This window comes from Teleopsis dalmanni, chromosome 2 (assembly GCF_002237135.1).
Source record: "Teleopsis dalmanni isolate 2A chromosome 2, ASM223713v2, whole genome shotgun sequence".
NCBI classification, from domain to species: Eukaryota; Metazoa; Arthropoda; class Insecta; order Diptera; family Diopsidae; genus Teleopsis; species Teleopsis dalmanni.
This window is the reverse complement of record NC_051847.1, coordinates 233,996,197-234,016,302: the sequence shown is the minus strand read 5'-3', so window position 1 is coordinate 234,016,302 and position 20,106 is coordinate 233,996,197. Positions and strand designations below refer to the sequence as shown.

General features: G+C 27.0%; 1 protein-coding gene across 4 annotated transcripts; it reads right to left on the bottom strand.

The window, feature by feature from the left end:
• Nucleotides 1–4,445: 4,445 nt before the first annotated feature.
• LOC119678686 (ran-binding proteins 9/10 homolog) lies at nucleotides 4,446–17,779 on the bottom strand. 4 transcript variants are annotated; one of them, XM_038090658.1, is made up of 12 exons: nucleotides 16,589–17,775; nucleotides 11,155–11,319; nucleotides 10,892–11,091; nucleotides 10,641–10,828; nucleotides 10,453–10,565; nucleotides 10,238–10,389; nucleotides 9,997–10,169; nucleotides 8,545–8,669; nucleotides 7,683–7,739; nucleotides 4,948–5,084; nucleotides 4,767–4,878; nucleotides 4,446–4,679 (listed from the first exon to the last, which is right to left on the bottom strand). In XM_038090658.1, exons 1-12 carry the CDS (start codon nucleotides 17,568–17,570, stop codon nucleotides 4,543–4,545), a joined length of 2,541 nt encoding a protein of 846 aa, XP_037946586.1. In that variant the 5' UTR covers nucleotides 17,571–17,775; the 3' UTR covers nucleotides 4,446–4,542. The 4 variants fall into 4 exon arrangements, with proteins under 4 accessions (XP_037946586.1, XP_037946587.1, XP_037946589.1 ...); XM_038090659.1 differs by having other exon boundaries at nucleotides 10,895–11,091; XM_038090660.1 differs by having other exon boundaries at nucleotides 4,447–4,679; nucleotides 10,901–11,091; nucleotides 16,589–17,771.
• Between the last annotated feature and the right edge of the window lie 2,327 nt (nucleotides 17,780–20,106).

Sequence of the window (20,106 nt, the reverse complement as noted above, 5' to 3'; positions counted from 1 at the left end):
CTCTATGCCAATTTTTCCATAACTTCTTCCCTCGGCACTTAGTTTTTGTGTAATGCCATAATATTGGAATACATAGGAGTACATATGCTTATGGTGTCATACACTGCGAATATGTCGCGAATGGGCAACCCTTAAACAAAAATTACACAATAGCTACTGAACCATACATTTAATACAGCGAATTTGTTTACAATACACAAAAAGGATGGCATAAGCATGGCTGCGCTATTGCAAACGAGAGCAAATGAGATAATCTGATTGGAATATACGGTAAATAGGGCAATAAAATGTGTTGGAATAATACACAGGTTGACAATGCTTAATAAAAATATTTCATATGTTGAGCTGTTCGTTAATATTTATTGACATTCACTGTTTGCTTTTTGACAGTTTTAATGGCGCGTATATTTAAAAATTAAATAAATATTTTGGTTTTTAAAATATTAAACTGGTTTTTAATTATTTGTGTGTACTTTTTGTATAATAATATAAAGTTAAAATGTCAAAATTAATATGTTTATATACACAAACCATATATAATTAATTTAAAATTAATATATTTTTTAATGTAATATATATTATTGTCATTATTATTATTTTATTATTATTATTATTATTATTATCATTATTATATATTATTTATAATATTATATTTTATATAATATAATTCATAAAAAAATTAATTGAATGGTTTTTTGAAGTAAAATTGAAGTAAAAAAATTACTTCAAAAAACATTAAATTTATTTTTATATAAATTATATTATATAAAATATAATATCTTAAATAATATATAATTTTGCTTTCACTTATGTTGTTATTGTATTATGTATAATGAGAGTTAAAATGTTATAATTAATATGCATAAATCTTTTTAGGCCGTGTGCGAGTTCGAGTAAATTGATGGTAAGTTGAGGGAAATAGTGAATTATGTCGGTATGGCAGCGAATGTTGGTATTTACCAGAACTTGAAGTAGAGTAAATTAGATCAAAATTAAGTAAATCAGATGTTACCACTGCGAAAATTTTATAAGATGTTTAATAATTAAATGAATAAATTTGAGAACTTTTATCCAAAAATAATAAATAAATAAATATTTACATAAGTGCAGTGCAAAAAATCCTAGGAAATTTAAATTTACTTTACCTCAATTTACTCGAACTCACACACGGCCTTAGTATAAATATTTATAATTAAAAACTTCTATTAATATTTATTGATATTTATTAATTGCCCTTTTATTAGTTTTAAAGGCACGTATGTTTAAAAATTTAATAAATATTTTATTAAATTTTTTTTCTTTTACTCATTTTGTTATTTAATAAAAAATTTAATTAAATGTAATGAAAAATTTAATAAATATTAACTCTGTATTGTAATAATATAGAATTAAAATGTAATGAATATGCATAAATCCATAAATATAATTAATTTCAAACAGCACTTATTATTATCATATAATTTAATATTATGAAAGAATCTATTGATATTATTGTATTATAATGTTATATGATTAATGAATTATAATTATATTATTTAGTTATTGATCTAAGCGTAATTACAGAAAATATTAATATAAATTATATTGTTTTACTATTGTTATCAAAAGTTTCAGGAATTTATTTAGAAAATTGAATATATAAGTTTATTTTTGAAAATCGACATTGTCTCCAAAGTACACTTCATTGACTGATATGCACTAATATACTATATAAATTTAAAAACTTATTTCATTACAGATGTAACATATGGAATACTTTTTACGGTGTTTAATTGTTGGGAATATTTCCCAATTTTTTGTTTGGACTATTTTATATCAAAATTAAGAAATCTTTGGATATTAGTTTACTTTTAATCTAGCATTTCAATTATATTTTGACTACCTATTTGAAATCCTTAAATGGCTATATGAAAAGTTAGGCTTTATCGCATATTGGTCGCCATTATCTCATCTCATATAGGTATTCTATACAGGATGGTTAATGATAGGTCTACAAGTACAGTATATAATTGTAAGGGTTCATTTGAAGTTATCATACATACTGAATGAAGGTGAGGTGCTATATTAATTTTTATTATAATATAAATTAAATAAATAAATAATTTATATTTTTAAACTGACTGAGTACATGACTCCTAAATGAAGTTCACAAATGAAATTAGACTTATCTATAGAAATCATAATTTAAGTAGATAAATTTCAGTATTTTGGATTCACATATTAAAATTTATCTGTTTAATTTTCGTAGATTAAAAGGTTTGACATTTAAAATGAAAAAAGAAATATCTAGTCATATTATACCTTTTTGAAACTATTGGATGTATGATATAGTTTTTGGGATTTTTCCAGAGACCTCGTAATTTATACTAAACAATCTTTTAGTATGACACTTATGGCGTTTTGTAGTATCACTATTTCACATTAAAACTTAACGCCATTATTTGTGAAAGCATAAACAACATAAAAATAAACGGTATTTGCAGAGAATATTCCTTTTTAATCATAAAAAAGAAAATTTCTAAATATCACCCAAGGAACCATTCAAAAAGACGGAAAATGGGTACCACTTGAACTGACTGAACTCAACATCCTCCGCTCCTACTCCTACCCTTACCCTAAATGCTCATTCACATCCACATCCTAACCCATGTATATGTCTTGTAATCCTTACATGTTATGTTATCTGCTTTTCAGATCACGGCGGGCTACAAGAACAACAACTGAACTTAAACAGATCGCATCAAAAGGCTAACAATTTTTTCCCATAGACCGCATAGGTTGCCAGAAAGATAATCGAAAGTCACACCCTATAATGAAAATGATTATGTTGTATTTTAGAACTTTTAGACTCACCTTACATTAAGACCGAAAAGTTTTCGGAAATTCTCATTTAAAATTCGCGCGCTGTATATTTTTCGATATTTTAAGTTTATGTAGTTTGGCAGCAATTAAGGACAATTACTATGCCAAAAATGAGCGCGATCTGTCAGACAGTTCGTTTACCAGCTGTTGAAACCAGTTCCCCTCAGTAGTGCGTTGCGAAAAAACAATGGAAAAAAATATTGAACAAAGAGTTTGCATCAAATTTTGTGTTTCGAACGAAATTTCGTGTGCAGAATCGTTGCGAATGCTACAAAAGGCTTATGGGAAATCAGTTTTATCGAAAACTCAAGTTTATGAGTGGTACAAAGCCTTTCAGGACGGTCGTACGACCGTCGAAGACATTTCGCAACGCACTACTGAGGTGAACTGGGTTCAACAGCTGCCGTAAACGAACTGTCTGACAGATCGCGCTCATTTTTGGCATAGTAATTAAGGACAGTGCTGCCAAACTACATAAACTTCAAATATCGAAAAATATACAGCGCGCGAATTTTAAATGAGAATTTCCGAAAACTTTTCAGTCTTAATGTATGTACAATTATTTTTAGTAATAAATTATGTACATTTTTTTTCATATAAAATAAATAGTAATGTACATATTTAATTTTTGTTTACTCAAATAGTACAGCCTATATGCGCTGTATTATTTGTATCAAATAATATGTACGCTTCCTATAATAATAAAAAAAACTAATATTATTTATATATCTCTATTTATTAAATCTTAAATTCAGGCAATTAGTTTTACCCTTAACACTAAAGTAATTTTAAAAATTTGCACCGCTTATTAATTTAATGAAGGAAAATGCGAAAACTTAAAGCAATTTTATTTCTACAATAAAAAATCAATTAAATCAATATATGAAAGAATATTTAATATTGTTAATATATTTGGTGCCATTCTTATACATTAACTGATTTATTCGTTCGATTTTTTTGTGTTTATAGTACGTAAAGTTTTAAGCATTAAGAACATAATTAATTTTTTTTAATATTTTAAAAGAATCGATATTGATTTATTGCGGCTATTTGCTGGTTTACTTATATATTTTTTAAAGAACTTTTATAATACATAAAATAAAACTATTCATTTTCTATTTCATTTACTTTTGATAAACATTACATTGTTTTTTGTTTTTATTAACTTAATGCACCTTACATACTATACGCTCTATATATAGTAAATATATATATTTATATATATATTGATATACGAAAATACCGAAATTTTTTTAAATAACGTACTCTTAGGATGTTAGTCAAAACAAAAAATTTATTGATTTAACGTATATATTTTAATTAAAACTAATAATTCATTTATAAAATCTTTTTGTTTTCATTTTACAGTTGCGAGTAAATAAAGATATATTTAATTAATTGGAAGAAGGATTCATTAAAAGTTTATGAATGAAAAACAATTTAAAAATAAATTCAATTATGAAGTTAATCATTTTCATTTCTAAAGGTAAACAAATTAATGAATTTAGTTGACAGAAAATTTGTTTAATTAAATAAAAATATATATATTTTTCTTTGCAATTAAAAATCTAATATATATAAGATAAATTTATAATGTAAGCGCTGTACTTAGCACATTCGGATGAGTCGACAGTTCTATTATTGAAATTAAGTCTCAAAAATTTTATATATCGCGGATGGTCAATTTTGAGGAAATATGTCTTCAATATTCACAAACGCACATGCACCGAGCGAAGCCTGCGCCATTACTTTAAGCAATTCGGACGCATGTGCTAAACAAACATCTAACGGCGGACGCCGAGCATAGCTCATTGATTCTGTATAAAAACAAAGAAATATATATAAATTAGAATGAAATTATAATAATTTATATTTGTACAAACTTTTTAAAATATATAATTTACCTAATATGGCAGAGTTAAGCGCTGTGCATACATTTTCACGTTTTGTGGGACATAATTGCCAGCCTAAAGGACTTGCCCATGGATTTGAATATGCAATTAAGCTAAATGCATCCTACAAATATATATATATAAATTTATTAAAAATGTTAAAATTAATGTTTTAATTTTTATTTTTATTCACCTCCAACATTTGTCTATCATCATCATTCATTTTGTTTTCCTTTTCAAGTTGCTGACCCATTTGTGAAAGTTCTTTACCGAATTCTAATATTCTCTCTATGCCATAGCTGTGTTTTCGCGGGGTAATCATATCGACATCTAAAATTATAGTTTATGAAACAAAACGATTTTATAATTTTTTGTTAATTTTTATTATTAATAATATTATTATGAAAAGCGTAATGTTAAATAAAAAATAATCTTTAATAATTTTTTCAGTAATTAAGACTGATTTATGCAATACTATTAATTAATTATTAAAATTATTCACGAAGTTGGCAAATAATTTCAATTAACATAAAATTTAAATTGTTTATGCTAAACAATAACATAGATTTGATATATTTCAAAATATATATTATCTAAATAACTTAGCACACTAGGTAAGAGGATGTACCAATAAAAAATTAATAACTAATACTAGTAATGATATTTAATTAAAAATCATGATATTTTTATTTTTAAAATAGAAACAATAGTTGCTGAAATTCACAGAAGAATTGTACTATAAAAGACAATGTACCTATGTTTAATCAAAGGAACTATAAACTTTCCCTAATGAGATGATATTCTTTAAGTCAAATACGGAATAGCTCATGACGAACTATATTGGCAGTAATCAATTCTCATTACTAACTAAAAATTTCGATATATTAGGTGTACTCAGATATAGTTCGGTAATATTGTAATCTCAGAAAAAAAAGTATTATAAGACATTATCACTTCACCAAGTTAATAAGCACGTTTAAATATCGCTATTATAATAGACTTCTTGTTGTGGTAACCCACGAAGATCTATCGAGTTAACAAATTTAATTATAACAAATATGTATATGTATCTAGATGATGATAGCGTGAAAGAGGAGAGTTTGTTTATGATAGAGAATGTAGTGAGAGAAGGTGGGATTATAATTGAAGTAAACTTGTGTGAATGCGAAGAAATCTAACCACTTCAATGCGGCGGACCAAAACCTAGATTGAATTTAAGTTAGGTTGTATATTGGCAGATAAAAATAGATAGGCGACATCATGTGGGGCAAAGAGTTCACTGAGGGTATATATTGGCAATTGACGCATTTATGGCTGACGACTAACTGTTAAGCACATGACTAAAAATAAAGTTAAAAGAAGTAGCTCCATAATCGGTGAAATGATAATCATCTATACATACAATTTTAATTATTTCATGGCAAAGTTGTGAAATATTAAATAAAAGCAATAAAAACAACTTTCTTTTTATTTTTCATAAATTAATAAAAATCAGTTAATAATACGAACAAAACCGAGGCTTCAATAGATGCTTAATATACCATATATATATATATATATATATATATATATATACAATTTTGCTTCGGATCCTTTCCGAATTTTTTGAAAATTCATTTCTTGATTTCGGATCATTGCATTTTAAACTGGATGATTGATTTCCTTAAGGGAAATTGGATTTATTTGTAAATAGTAAATAGAATACAAAAAGCTGCGGTATTTTAGTACAAAGAAAAATAAAGAAAGAAATGTAATAATAAAACTAATTCTTTTTTTTTAAACAGATTTAATACTAGGCAAGGAACTATACTAGCAATACTATATCCAGTCGATATTATAATATTAAGAAGATTGGAACTGTTTAAGGACTTATAGGGTTTATCTATACTAGCAGAATACAGTACAATATACATATATTCCGGGAAATGCTTCATTTATTTCACACTCACACACTACATTGCATTACATACTCTAAAACTGCATAAAATGATTAATAAAATATATATGAGTAAAACCCCTCGATTATTAATATATTTTATTATGTGACTAAGTTATATTTCTAAAAATAAATAAAAATTAGGTATTAATTTAATAACTATTAGTAAAAATAAGAAGAAATAAAATTTTTAATTGATAAAGTTAGAGTGATAACCAAGAAACCATAACTCCATTGGTGAGTTTGAAATGTTAATAGATGTTACTTATGCTACTATATAGTCGATCGTTTGATTTTTGTTTTTATATAACAGCTGACTTATAGGAAAAAGTTTTAACAATAAAACTTATTTCTGTCTACACTGCTAACATTTATGTATATCGTATACAGGCAGAGTGAGAAAACAATGATTTTTAGGTTGTGCTTCAGTGTTGTAGCAGCTGCAGTATATTCGAATTTTGAATCGAAAAATTTTAAAACTTAAAGATGTTCAAACTGCTCGAACACCATGTGATATTCAAAATTTTTGAGCGGTTCGCTGTGTCAGAAACCACAAACTTACTAGAAATATCAAAATGTTTGCAGCTGCAAATATACTGAGGAATTTTTAAAGCTGACTTATGTGAACTCGTTAGTAAAACTGCTTCAAATACTAACTCATCAAGTTAAGAATAAGAAGTTTTTAAATGAAAGAAAATATTTTAAAGTAGTTTTATGGCAACTAACATAGCGTAATAGACTACCTAAGAGGCAATGTGTAGTATTCTCCAGTAGTAGTGGAGAAAATAGTAGTTAATAAATGTATGTTAGCCGCATACAGATGTATGATTTAAGATTTCATATATCAAATGTAGTATAATAAAGTTTTAAAATTAAAACTTATATATTATGAACAATAAAATTATAATTAAACTTTTTAAAGATACAAAACTTATATTAATTAAAATACTATTAAACATTCAATGGGTACTGGCTGTTTATGTTGTACGTACCCATATCTTCCTCGATATCTAAAGAATCATTAATGTTTCCGTTTTTACAAGAATTTCCTGGAATTTTTAAAAATAAAATTAAAATGATTTTGAATCTAAAAAAATTTAAAACACTTAAAAAAAAAACAAAAATAATAAAATTACTATTCTACAGGTAGTGTAATGCACTTTTGTAAAAAATAAATTAAAATTATTACTACTTTTACTATTAATAAATTCATAGGGAAATTAGAACTAATATATAGTTACACTACAGGATAGTATGAAGCTATTTGAATAGTTTAAATGAAACAATATAGATACAGATTTACAAACAAACAAATATATAATAGCCTGGTTCACTAGGTTTTATTCATATTTTATAGTTATGTTAATTGTAAAAATTATTTCTAAAATAATTCTAGTAAAAAAATAGTTAAACTAATGCATATAAGAGTTAACAAATGCAAGATATTTAACATTAGTTTTCATTTAGAGTATGTTTAGTCAGTAACAGTTCTAGTTTTAAATAATAAAGTCATAAGTAAGTATGTAAGAATGAAATATAGATGATATGTGTTATAATCAAGAAGCTTTTATTAATAGTTTTAAATAATAAAGTGATAATATTAGTAAAAATGAAATATAAATAATATGTGTTATACTGAAGAAGGGTTTTTTTATAGTTCTAAATTATAAAGTGATAATATTAGTATGTATGAAATATGAATAATATATGTTATAGTCAAGAAGTTTTTGTGAAGAAGTGTTCATTAAATTAAATAATAAAGTTTTATGAAAATTAATACAAATATAATACAAGCAGCTTAATTAAAATTTTACTTTTCATTTATGATTTTAATATAAAATTAAGGTTTGTTACCATTTGTTGTATGACCATTATTTTCCATTTCAACATCATTTAGAAAATCGATGCCTGGAACCACATCAATATTTGAATTATTTGACACGTTTTCCTCTGCAGCGGGAACGTTTTCACTAATTAAACTGTGTAAAAAATTATTCATTAAATCATTATTATTGTTTTAATTATTAATTTGATTTCAAATTGAATGTTATCGTGATTAATTTTTAATAAAATAGTAATTGGGAAATTTTATTAATGTAATTTGTTTAATTATTCTGGTCTATTAAATTCAACGTGTATAGGTTAGTTTAGTCTGATCGGTCGTAAACCGGCTTTCCTGGTTTCAATTTCTTGCGATACAAAATAGAGTTAAACTTTTATGAGGTTTGTAGAAGACATCACTCATGTCAATATTTTTTAAGAATTTAAGTAATGTTTAAAACTTTATTTCTGTGTATAATATAGACATATTATTTAAATTCCCTATTTTAGGATATACTATTAAAAATTAAGATTTAAAAAATTACATCTTAATTACATAAAATTATGCAATGTCTTAAAGATATTATAATTTCAGTTTTTAAAATATTTAAATTAACTAAATATTAACTGGCAACATTATTATTATTATTATATTCATACTACATTGGGACCTTCAGGGTGCTGCATATATTTTCCAACTATTTTTATTGTTTTTTTTTTGTATTTGCCTCAATTTGTTAAATATTCTTTCAGTCTAATTCTAAACAGTTCTCCTACCAGTCCTTCACCACCTGGGGCAGGATTCCATAACCTAATAGGTTACAAGCAAGTGCAACGTATAGTATATTATTTTATTTTTAACGGAGCTTATGTTCTACATATCTGAATTTATGTTTCTTTACTTGCTTAATGTTTCTTTAATTGGGTTAACTCTTCGGTTAAGTTCTTCGTTAGAGATTATTTTCTAAAGATGTTACAAAAGTATCTGTATGTAAATAATTCAAATTTTAATTATACTTCTTTTTATATCCGCACGAAGGCATGTGGGAAAATTTTTTTTTCATTAAGTTGAATATTGTCTCGTCATCGTTTGTAAAGATAATGTTTAAATATATAAAACCAATGACGTCTACAATATTCTTCTGTGAATTGAAAATTTTATATTAGATGTTTTGATACTAATCATGTACTTTTTATTTGTGTGAATAGTTATCGCCTACTATCTGTAGTTAGTGGTGGAGTTTGTGTTCCACGAAGAGCGGATATCGTGGTGATATGAGTCGATAATTTTAAAAAGTTTCAGTATCTTGAATCTAATTTAATCGACCTATTCACACTATTTTAAAAATTTACTCACACATAGTGAATACATTATTATAATATAATTAAACTATGTAGAAAAACTTAAAAAAATGTCATATATCTGGACAGTATTCAAGAGTAATTCATAAGAGCATTCAATATATAATAAAAATATAAACATACAGTGATTTTTTTAGATCCTGTTGATTATCTTCATTTATCACAGCTGAATTTATTGTAGCATTCTGTGCAGATTTACCATTTTGATAAGCTTTTGTTGATTGAATAACTGATGTCTGATTTGGTGGCGTTGTTTGTGTAGTTGTAGAATAAGTCTGTTTATTTGTAGGGCAGTACTGAAAAAAAAGTACAATAAAATTATTATTTTATAAAACATTAAAAATAAATAAAAATAAAAACAAACCTCAATGTCAGAACCATTTATCATTTCAATAAATTGCCTACATTTTAACATAAACCATAAATTTTTATTGTTTTCCAATAGTCCTGGATACGATCTAATTGTTTGATCAATTGCTTGACCCATTTTTCCCGACATAACTAATTTAAGTATTTCTAAAAGTTGTAAACACTATATGTCATAACATTTTTAAAATATGCGTATTTATACAAATATACTTTGGCGGTTTCGTATTGAGGCCATGTCCTCTTGAAAGTTTTGTCCTGTTATTTTTGAAAATGCTTCTGCAGTTTGACTATAGCCATTATGTACCAAATATGAGGAAACCATTCTATTAATTATAGGGTAGTAAAATAAATAAATTTGAAAACAATATTCATATTAATAAATATTATAAAATGTTTACTTATGCAAAAGTGTTGTGGGGTCACCTTGCTCAATTGGCATGGGAAAGTTATAAATTGATGATTTCATCTCTTCACGCATTTGTTTCATCATATCTTCAATTTGATCAAATTTGAATGGTTCTTGGCCAAAATTAGCGTCTACTTCTTCGCCAGGTGTTTGTAAACCGACTGTAGGATATAGTTTTGTCTACGGAAAAAAAATGTATGTAAAAAATAATAAAAAAAATCAATAAACTTTAAATCCAGTTACAACATTTACAGGCAAATCTCTAAATGCAATGCCCAAATCAATGCCATTTTTAGTATAGAAGCAGGTGTTGTTAACGAAATTAACGCAACAACCAATAACGTCACCAGTGGTGAAAGTTGGACCGTAGGACTGTCCGCTGCCGGAAGATGAAAAAGAATTACCATCATCGCCGTGATAACCATATGATTGTTTATCCCATCCTAAATATAAGTAGTTATCAATCAATATATTTAGTTGCGATATATATGAATTGTATTATTTACCTGGTAAACGATTCATGCGAAATTGTTGAGCTGTTAATCCAATACCCATATAACCGTTTTTACCCTTGGATATAATTTTAACTTCAAAGTAATAGAGACCACATGCTGGTGGTATTGGATAAGCAGTGCGTACTGATGCAGCATCGTTATGCTGCTTGCCAACACCTACAATAATAAGATATAAATAATTAATACAAGTAATGAGATTGATTTCAAATATATAAAATAGATAAATTCTATTGTCATATATAAATTAGTAAAATTTTCTTTTAAAAGTAAAACACTTCAGGTCATGTTTTTGATTAATTGACAACCGCGGGAATTTTTACTTTTGTTTATAGTAAGAAACTTCTCAAAGAAAGAGTTTAAAAAACTGAAATGCATTTAATCAGACAGAGAATATTGTAGTACACAAGATCCTTTAAGGTAGAACTACTTTGTTTCACTGCAAATATTAATCTTTATGGTATATCTCTTTATCATATATAGAAATACGTATAAACGTATATAATATAGTTTAATAATTTTGGAATAAAGTATGTATAAAATATTAAAAAGTACATAAAAAACCAACTAACAAAGAGAAGTTTATGATGAAATCAATTAATTAAAGTTCAATCCCAAGTAATAAGTAGAATAACAACCAAATAATACTATGGGAAATAGGCAATATTGACACGTGTAGAATGACTCTTATAGTGGATTAACCTACGACAGGGAACTACTACTAAGAACGTACGAGTCCACGTATTGGAATCAGTAGACAATATTATCAACCAAGTGCTGTTCATTACTTCTATTCTCTATTCTATCTCCAATCCAATCACACTCCTAAATAATACCTTCCGTTTTACAATACCACTACCTATCCACAATTTAACTGATGTATTTGTTTTGTAATTCCTTCCATGATATTGGCTTTACAGATCCTTGCGGTCGGTCTACAACAACATTAGTCCCATTGAAATTTTTAATTGGCACTTCACTTTTCGCTTTTTAGATTTAACAATGAGTGTTGAAATCTTTAAATAAGGTTAATAAACTATAATGCAGTGAGACGTATTAACAAAGCTTATAAAATTTATCTCAAATCACATGCTAAAATAAATGAATATTGAATTAATAATGTAAAAACCTAAGATGGTATAAATTTACACTATATAAATAATGTAGACTATACTATATAAACAATGAAGACTACACTATATAAATAATGTAGACTACACTATATAAATAATGTAGACTACACTATATAAATAATGTAGACTACACTATATAAATAATGTAGATCTCACTATATAAACAATGTAGACTACACTATATAAATAATGTAGACTACACTATATAAATAATGTAGACTACTCTATATAAATAATGTAGACATCACTATATAAATAATGTAGACTACTTTATATAAATAATGTAGACTACTCTATATAAATAATGTAGACTACACTATATAAATAATGTAGACTACACTATATAAATAATGTAGACTACTCTATATAAATAATGTAGACCTGACTATATAAATAATGTAGATAGACTACACTATATAAATAATGTAAAGCACACTAAAGGATAGGAATGATATCCTAAAACAGTATAGAATTCCAAAATATAACCTACAAATTCAATATGCGTTTCAAAACGAACTTCGGACTTTATTTGTTGAAGATAAATGTGCTTTGAATTCTATTACTTAAAGGTAGGTTTTTAACAATTATTTATTCTAAAGTCCATAAGTTCTTCAGTTACTTGGGGGAACGGAAATATTAGCGTGAATGAAATACACTCTAAAGATATTCATTTAAATAGTTGTTTATTTTAAAAAATTAAAAAGTAAGAATATTAAAAAAAATTATAAATCGGCACTAATTATTATTTTTTATTATTGATTACAAATTATTTATAACATTTCCCCCCCAACTTCTTTATAGATACATAACATTGCTTTCAAAGCAAAACAACAACAAAAATCAGCTGATTTCAATCACTTTTAGCATTTCAAGAAAGACGCGAAATATACACAAAAATGAATACGTAAAACAAAAATAGAAACAAAAACAAAAGAAAGAGCGAGACAAATATGTTTACATTTCCTTTCTTGAATATTTATTTTTTTAAATGCAAAATAAAGAAAAACACCAATAAAGCAACTTTTAATAAACTCGCTAAGTTCCACCAAATAAACAAGACGAATATTTTATTGTTGAATTGTTTTTCTTTATTATCGTAGATTTATATAAGCTATAAGCTTATAAGCTTTATATAAGCTATTAAATAATATATGGAAATGCTATATTAAAACGTTGTCCAAAAGGAGGTGATAGTTTAGGGACTCAAATTTTTAATACATTAATTTATTTTACGAGAATTATAACCGGATATTTTCAGTTTTAAGTAACTCACGCTTAATTTCCAATATTTAATTATTATAATAAATAATACTTGCAATCTCAAGAAATTATTTATAATTAAATACAAGAATTATTTCCAAGATCACTGAATGGTCAGCCAAAAACCAATATCTTAAAATAATATAAAATGATTTTTGTTGTTGTAGTTCACTACTGTTCGAAAAAAAACCTCTTTAATAAATAATAATAATAATATTTATAATAGACAGTAGGTAATGTAGCAGTAGTACGATACTAACTAGTAGAAACCATTGGTAGTTTCTTAATTCGAGAAAAACAAAGAATATCTTCTACTATAACTTTTAAAGACTAGTGACCTTTTTTTTCTAAATTAAAAAATTGAATAAACTTTTAAGCCAAAATAAATTACAGATCAGAATTCTAAAGTAGGTAAAACTTTGCTTTAGAAGTAAAGCAAGTGTCCATCATTACTGTTAAATTAATTGACTCTAATCACACATAATATTAAAAATATAGTACTTCGAGAGAAATAACTGAAAAAACACACTATTCATAACAAATCGTTTTAAAAAATATAAAAGAATATTGTAATAAATAGACTAGAAGTGATTGCAGGTAAGAGTTTTTAGAGACAATTACAAAAGTTACACATCGTCAATAGCACATCGTATTAAAAATATAAGAGAATATTCCAATATATTTGTTGCTTTAATATAAAGTGGGTGATATATTTAATGATTACAATGATGAGCTCAACAGCTCAACATTTTTTGGATAGAAGTTTTCATGCAAAGTATTCACTTTTTAGTGAATATAGATCACAAGAGTAATGATTTTTAATTTCTCATTTGATCCACAACTACGGTCATTTGATCCACATTAAATTAAATCCAAATTTTGTCGGTATGATTGCTCTTAGCCAATAGAGCTCAATGAGTATATATGAGGAATTTAGCCATATCAGTTAGTTTTTACTTATTATGTATCTTTGGTTTTTTTTAAGTATTCTGTTCGTATAGCCAGATTACTACGGATATTATATTAATGTTAAAGAATTTTTTGTAGGTAAGCGAATAACAAAATCTATACTTATTGATGTTTAAAAGTTTCGTGTATCAATTTTGGTCAATTCATCGAACTTGCAATTGCCAAGAATGCATTAACGACATTAACTAGTCGCTATAAAGCAAATTTTACAACAGTTTCATGTTGTTGTTGTTGTTGTAGCCTGCCGGGATCTGCTTGTGTGACTCCTTTGGGGGATGTTGAACGGCGCTTGGTTGTCTTCGACGAGTGGGACCAAACAGTTTGAAATTATATTTCATTTCATGATTATGATATCTAACCTGCTATGCATAACGTTCATTTTTAAATATACTTGGTCTCTCTGGTACTCATTATAAATATCATAATACGGGTCTATTATATTTTTGTAGTATACACATGAACATTAATGCCAGATTTTTTATATATAAAGTATATGTATATTACATTCTATATTTCTAGTTACTTTTTGAGTTATAATATAAGAATATATATTTATTCCAACCATTATTTTGTGATATTCATACATATATTAAATGCAAAACATAGCCATATAGTTTTCAAATCTTGTTGATGAATAACAAAATCTTATACAATATATACATTTCATATATGACTAATTCTTTGCACCCATTATAGACAATATCTTGTTTATATTACATTTAAATAAACATTTGAGTACTTTGAAAACAATACTTTCATTATCAATAATTTCACTAATAAATCTGTTTTCTGTAAGAGGCAAAATAAATTTCAAAGTATTAGATATATATTTATAATTAAAAACTGTTTTTTCTAAAAATACAAATTTATTTGCTTTAATGACTAATACAAAAATATATATATGCCACTTTTTCGAAGTGTTGCTATAACAAAAACAGTAAATTACAAATTAACTCAGTCAAGTAAATAAATAATAAAATCTTTAGAAACGTTATTTGAGACAAGCGAATTTTAAATCTGATATTCTAACCTATTTTCTAATAAATGTTACCAATCAATGAATTTGTGCTTGCAATCGGTTGAAATACATAAAGAAATATATTTCCTTACGGAATATAATATATATGTGTACCTACAGAAGGATTTTAAACATGTCAAAATATTTCCAGAAAAAAATATATAAAAAAAATGCTTGCAGAAAAAAATTATATGTATATAAAAAAAATAGTTCCAGAAATATAAAAAAAAATAATTATATTAAAAAATAATACTATGGATGCAACCCTAAGGCATCAATATATTCAAACACCAGTCAGAGACAAGGGTTTTTCTCCAACGTAAAATAAGCTATATCAATACAATAGACGCCACCATTTTCTCATAAATAAATTCCCAATAAAACAATAATTTCATCTCAGAATATCCATTACACATGTCTAAGCTATTTTTTCTAAACTCTTAAGCCGGCTATGTAAAAAAACAACAGCTTTTATAATTTTATAATTGAGCACAGTGACTAATTTGAATAATTAAATTACTCCATTTCAATAACGGCCGGGTCTGCGTCTCCGAAACACTCGTCGAGTTCGACAACCAAGTCCTGTTTAATAATCTCAAAATGGAACAACACAAGTAGATCCCAGATCTCTGCGGGCTATAACAATAACATTTCACATTAAATTAGTTTTAATTTACTTTATTCATCTGTACAGATATGGCTATGGACTGTAAAGATCTGAGTACTATAAAAAAAATTAAGGAGAGGTAGCGAAACTCTAAGGAGAGGAGAGGAGAGGTGGGGTAGCGAAACTTTAGGAAAATACTTATAAAAGTAACATTTAGGGGCTTAAATAACGATACAATTCATGAGACGTTACCGCACAAGGAGCACCGACTCTAAATTGTAGAAAACTAGAAGAATGAAGAAGATTATTTACTTTGTTAATCGATGTACAATTAAATTTTCATTGAATGTGAATGATAACTTCCAGACATATAAAGTAATCAACATAATCAAAGGAAGAAATATATTATTAGTATTATTTTTGAAAATATTTCAAACTTACCTTTGTAATGAACGCGTAGATTATTTTCTGATAAACCAATAGACAAACACTTGTCATGTTGACTCCAACAGCGTGGTAATGGTGTCTCGTTTTCATCAACATTTGGATATAACATTTTAAGACGATCTACCGATTGGTGTTGGTGTGAGTTGCCAGTTGTACCAGACATTGGCACACTACTATCGTTGTTAGTGAACATTATTCGGTCGTTAGTTTTATTGGAGTCAAAAGCAAATGTACCGGAAGTACCAAATCGTGTATGCTGATGTCGATTATGTTGATTAGAATGATAGTAAGGACGAGAAAAGTACGAAGAGCTTGTTTGTTTGTTATCTTGTTGTAGTAACAGTGGCAGTGTTGTGGGAGGTGTGTGTGATTCGTGAGTTACCACAGCTGTATCAATGCCGGCAGATGTAGTGCCTACTAAGGGCTGTGGTGGTTGACGACTTGTGGTGGAGGAGGATGGTTCTGCATTCAATTGTTGTAATTCATCGATATTATCAATTGTTGATGCATCAATTGTATCAGCTATAGCGTTATCGTCTATGATATTTTCTTGTTCTGATCCTTGTGATGACGATGGTGCGTGTTGCTGGTGGGAGGGAGGAGGGAAATGTTGTTGATGTGGGTGCTCAGAGTGTTGGTGATGAAAGAGGTGTAGGATGTGTGACGATGATGACGACGACGATGAGGATGATGAAGGAGGTGGTGTTGTATTGTTATTAAATAATAAAGGTGATATAAAAGCTGAATTATCTGAATGTTGTGGCTGTCCGGTCGTTATAAATTCTAATTGTTGATTATTTGCTGTATTTGGTGGCGATGGCGGATGAAACGGCAAATGCTCAACCACATCTTCATCATCTTGAGAGTGCAGTATAGGTAACAACGGCAAATTAACAAGCAAATTACTGCTGCTGCTGTTGTTGCTGCTACTGGCAGAAGAGGAATTCGGTTGTTCATTATCATTTTCAGCATCCATTTCCTTTCCTTATATATTTGTTTGTTTAAATAAACTAGAATATTTATTGTATATGTATATTTCTTTGATCTCTCAATTACGTACAAAATAACGCAATTAAACGCAATAAAAAAAAACTCTTTGTGATCTCCTAAAACAAACACAATTTATTCGCAAAACTCTCATCATCATCGTCGTCATCGTCATACATTTTTTTCATTTAAAATAAAACCATTTACACATATTGAATATTTAACAATTGTAATGCAAATTACTTACGTTTATCTATAAAAAGTTATTTACTTATATATTTAAAAACTGCAAATTCTAGACTCTAGAGGATAAAAGTAAACTATTTTGTTTGCCTTCTGAAAGACCAAATAATATGAAGTGTTCAGATCTCGTCCTATGAAATCTGTCTTCTGTCAATTTTCTCGTCTCGTACCAAGCGTTGGTAACAATGTCAATTATTTACAAAAACAACAATTTATGACACTTCCCAACGCAATTGCAAAAATGTGCATTGATTGCATTATTCGTGTCCCTTAACAACTTCATTTACGGCAATGCCAGCAATATTATTAAATTTCTGTATATATATATATATATATTTAATCTGTCTAAAAACAGCTTTAACCTAGAATGTTGGTTTGTACCTTACAAAATGCAAAGATGAGTTAAGATTTCGAAAGTGCTGTGCCTTTTATTAGGAAATGTTGCTATCGAGTTGCCTGCGTAAATTTTCAAGGTTACACTGACCTGACCTGAATATGCAAACATATACATAAAATTGCATTATATGCAAACTGCATTTAAAGCGTTTTTCCCAATTTTTCATATTAATCACATAAAAACTTATTAGTGCCACAATGGCCATAATAAAATACAACAATAAAATTTGCAATTACAATTGAAAATTTTTATCAATATGTTTTTATGGTGTGATAATTATATATATATTAAACTCACGATAAACCCGTTAATAGTTTTAGTGAATGCCGTTTAGCATTTCTAAAACTAATATTATTTTACAATTTTAAAAATTTAATTCTGTAAATTTTTCACTTTTTACGTCGTTCCAAGTTTTCTTTGTTTTCCTCTGGTTAACACACATACACGCACTTACTTTTTTTATTGTAATACTTCTTGTGCGCTCTTTCGTCTAATATCTTCTGCACTTTTCTTTGCTTACCTTTTTGAAAATATTGTTTGAAGTATTTTTCGGAATTAAACTTACTTTTAATATTTTTGATTAAATTTTAGTATTACTACGTGTACACATACGATTTTACACAATAATATAATCATAATTCATTAGTACTTTTTAATCTAAGAACTTCAACGCAGTAACTAAACCAAACAGTTTGACGTTTTATTGCTCCCAACTTAACAGAGAAGTGTTTAACATTTTATGTTTTTCTGTTTTGCTGAAATTTAGCAACACTTTTTGCATAGAGTAATGCAATGGACACTTGCCAGATGTTCGAATTTATTATAATGGCCGTGTGCGAGTTTGAGTAAATTAAGGAAAATAGCAAATTATGTCGGTATGGCAGCGAATATTGGTATTTACCATAATTTCGAGTAGGGTAAACTAGATAAAAATTAAGTAAACTAGATGTTACCATTGTTTAAATTTAAAAACTTTTAACCAAAAATATTATATAAGTACAATAAATAAATTAATAAATATTTACATAAGTGCAGCGCAAAAAATCTCTAGAAAAGTTCAATTTACTTTACCTCAATTTACTCGAACTCGCACACGGTCAATAAAGACATTGATTACAACAATAGGCGTAATATTTTCTTACACAGTTGTAAAAAAACAACATTAAGTCTGGTTGAAAGAAATTGACATCACTTTTAAAATACGTTAAATACCTTTTTTGACATTATTTCTTGTTATGCTGTGTATAATATGATATATAAAAATTGTAAACACTAAAAATTAATTAATTTAAATAAGTTTTCTTTCATTTACATATGAGGTCTGTTTCACGAACTACTCGTAGTAAAACTCAAGTAAAACAAGTAAAGTACAAACTGAGAGCGTAACACAAATAAAGTGCTAAATTTTGTGGTTTACACAAATTTTCATAGAACAGCTTTGTGTGAAGTCTGGTGAAAATACTGTGCCGCACAAATAAACAACACAAAATTTTAAATTCAAACCAAAACAGCTGATTAATACGGCGTTTACATTGGCCGAAAATGGCTCATTTTGGTCAAAAATCGAAAATGAGTATCGAATGGCTCATTCTTGCATATAAAATTTCAAGCACAAAATGAGCAATTTTCTCACATTCTGTATGAATGACGTTCGAATGCATTCCACATATGTTCCAAATGCAAAGGAATCTATTGAACATACCCTAAATGAAAGCTCTTCATGGCATTTTGACAGTTTGTAAAAGCTGTTTTGACATATTTACAAAAAAAGATAAACAAATGTTTAGTAGTTTTATTTCAGTTTGAATTGTTACCATGAGAACGAATGAAATACAACGAATGTAAACACTTTCAAATGAGTCATTCAAAATGACCCATTTTCGGC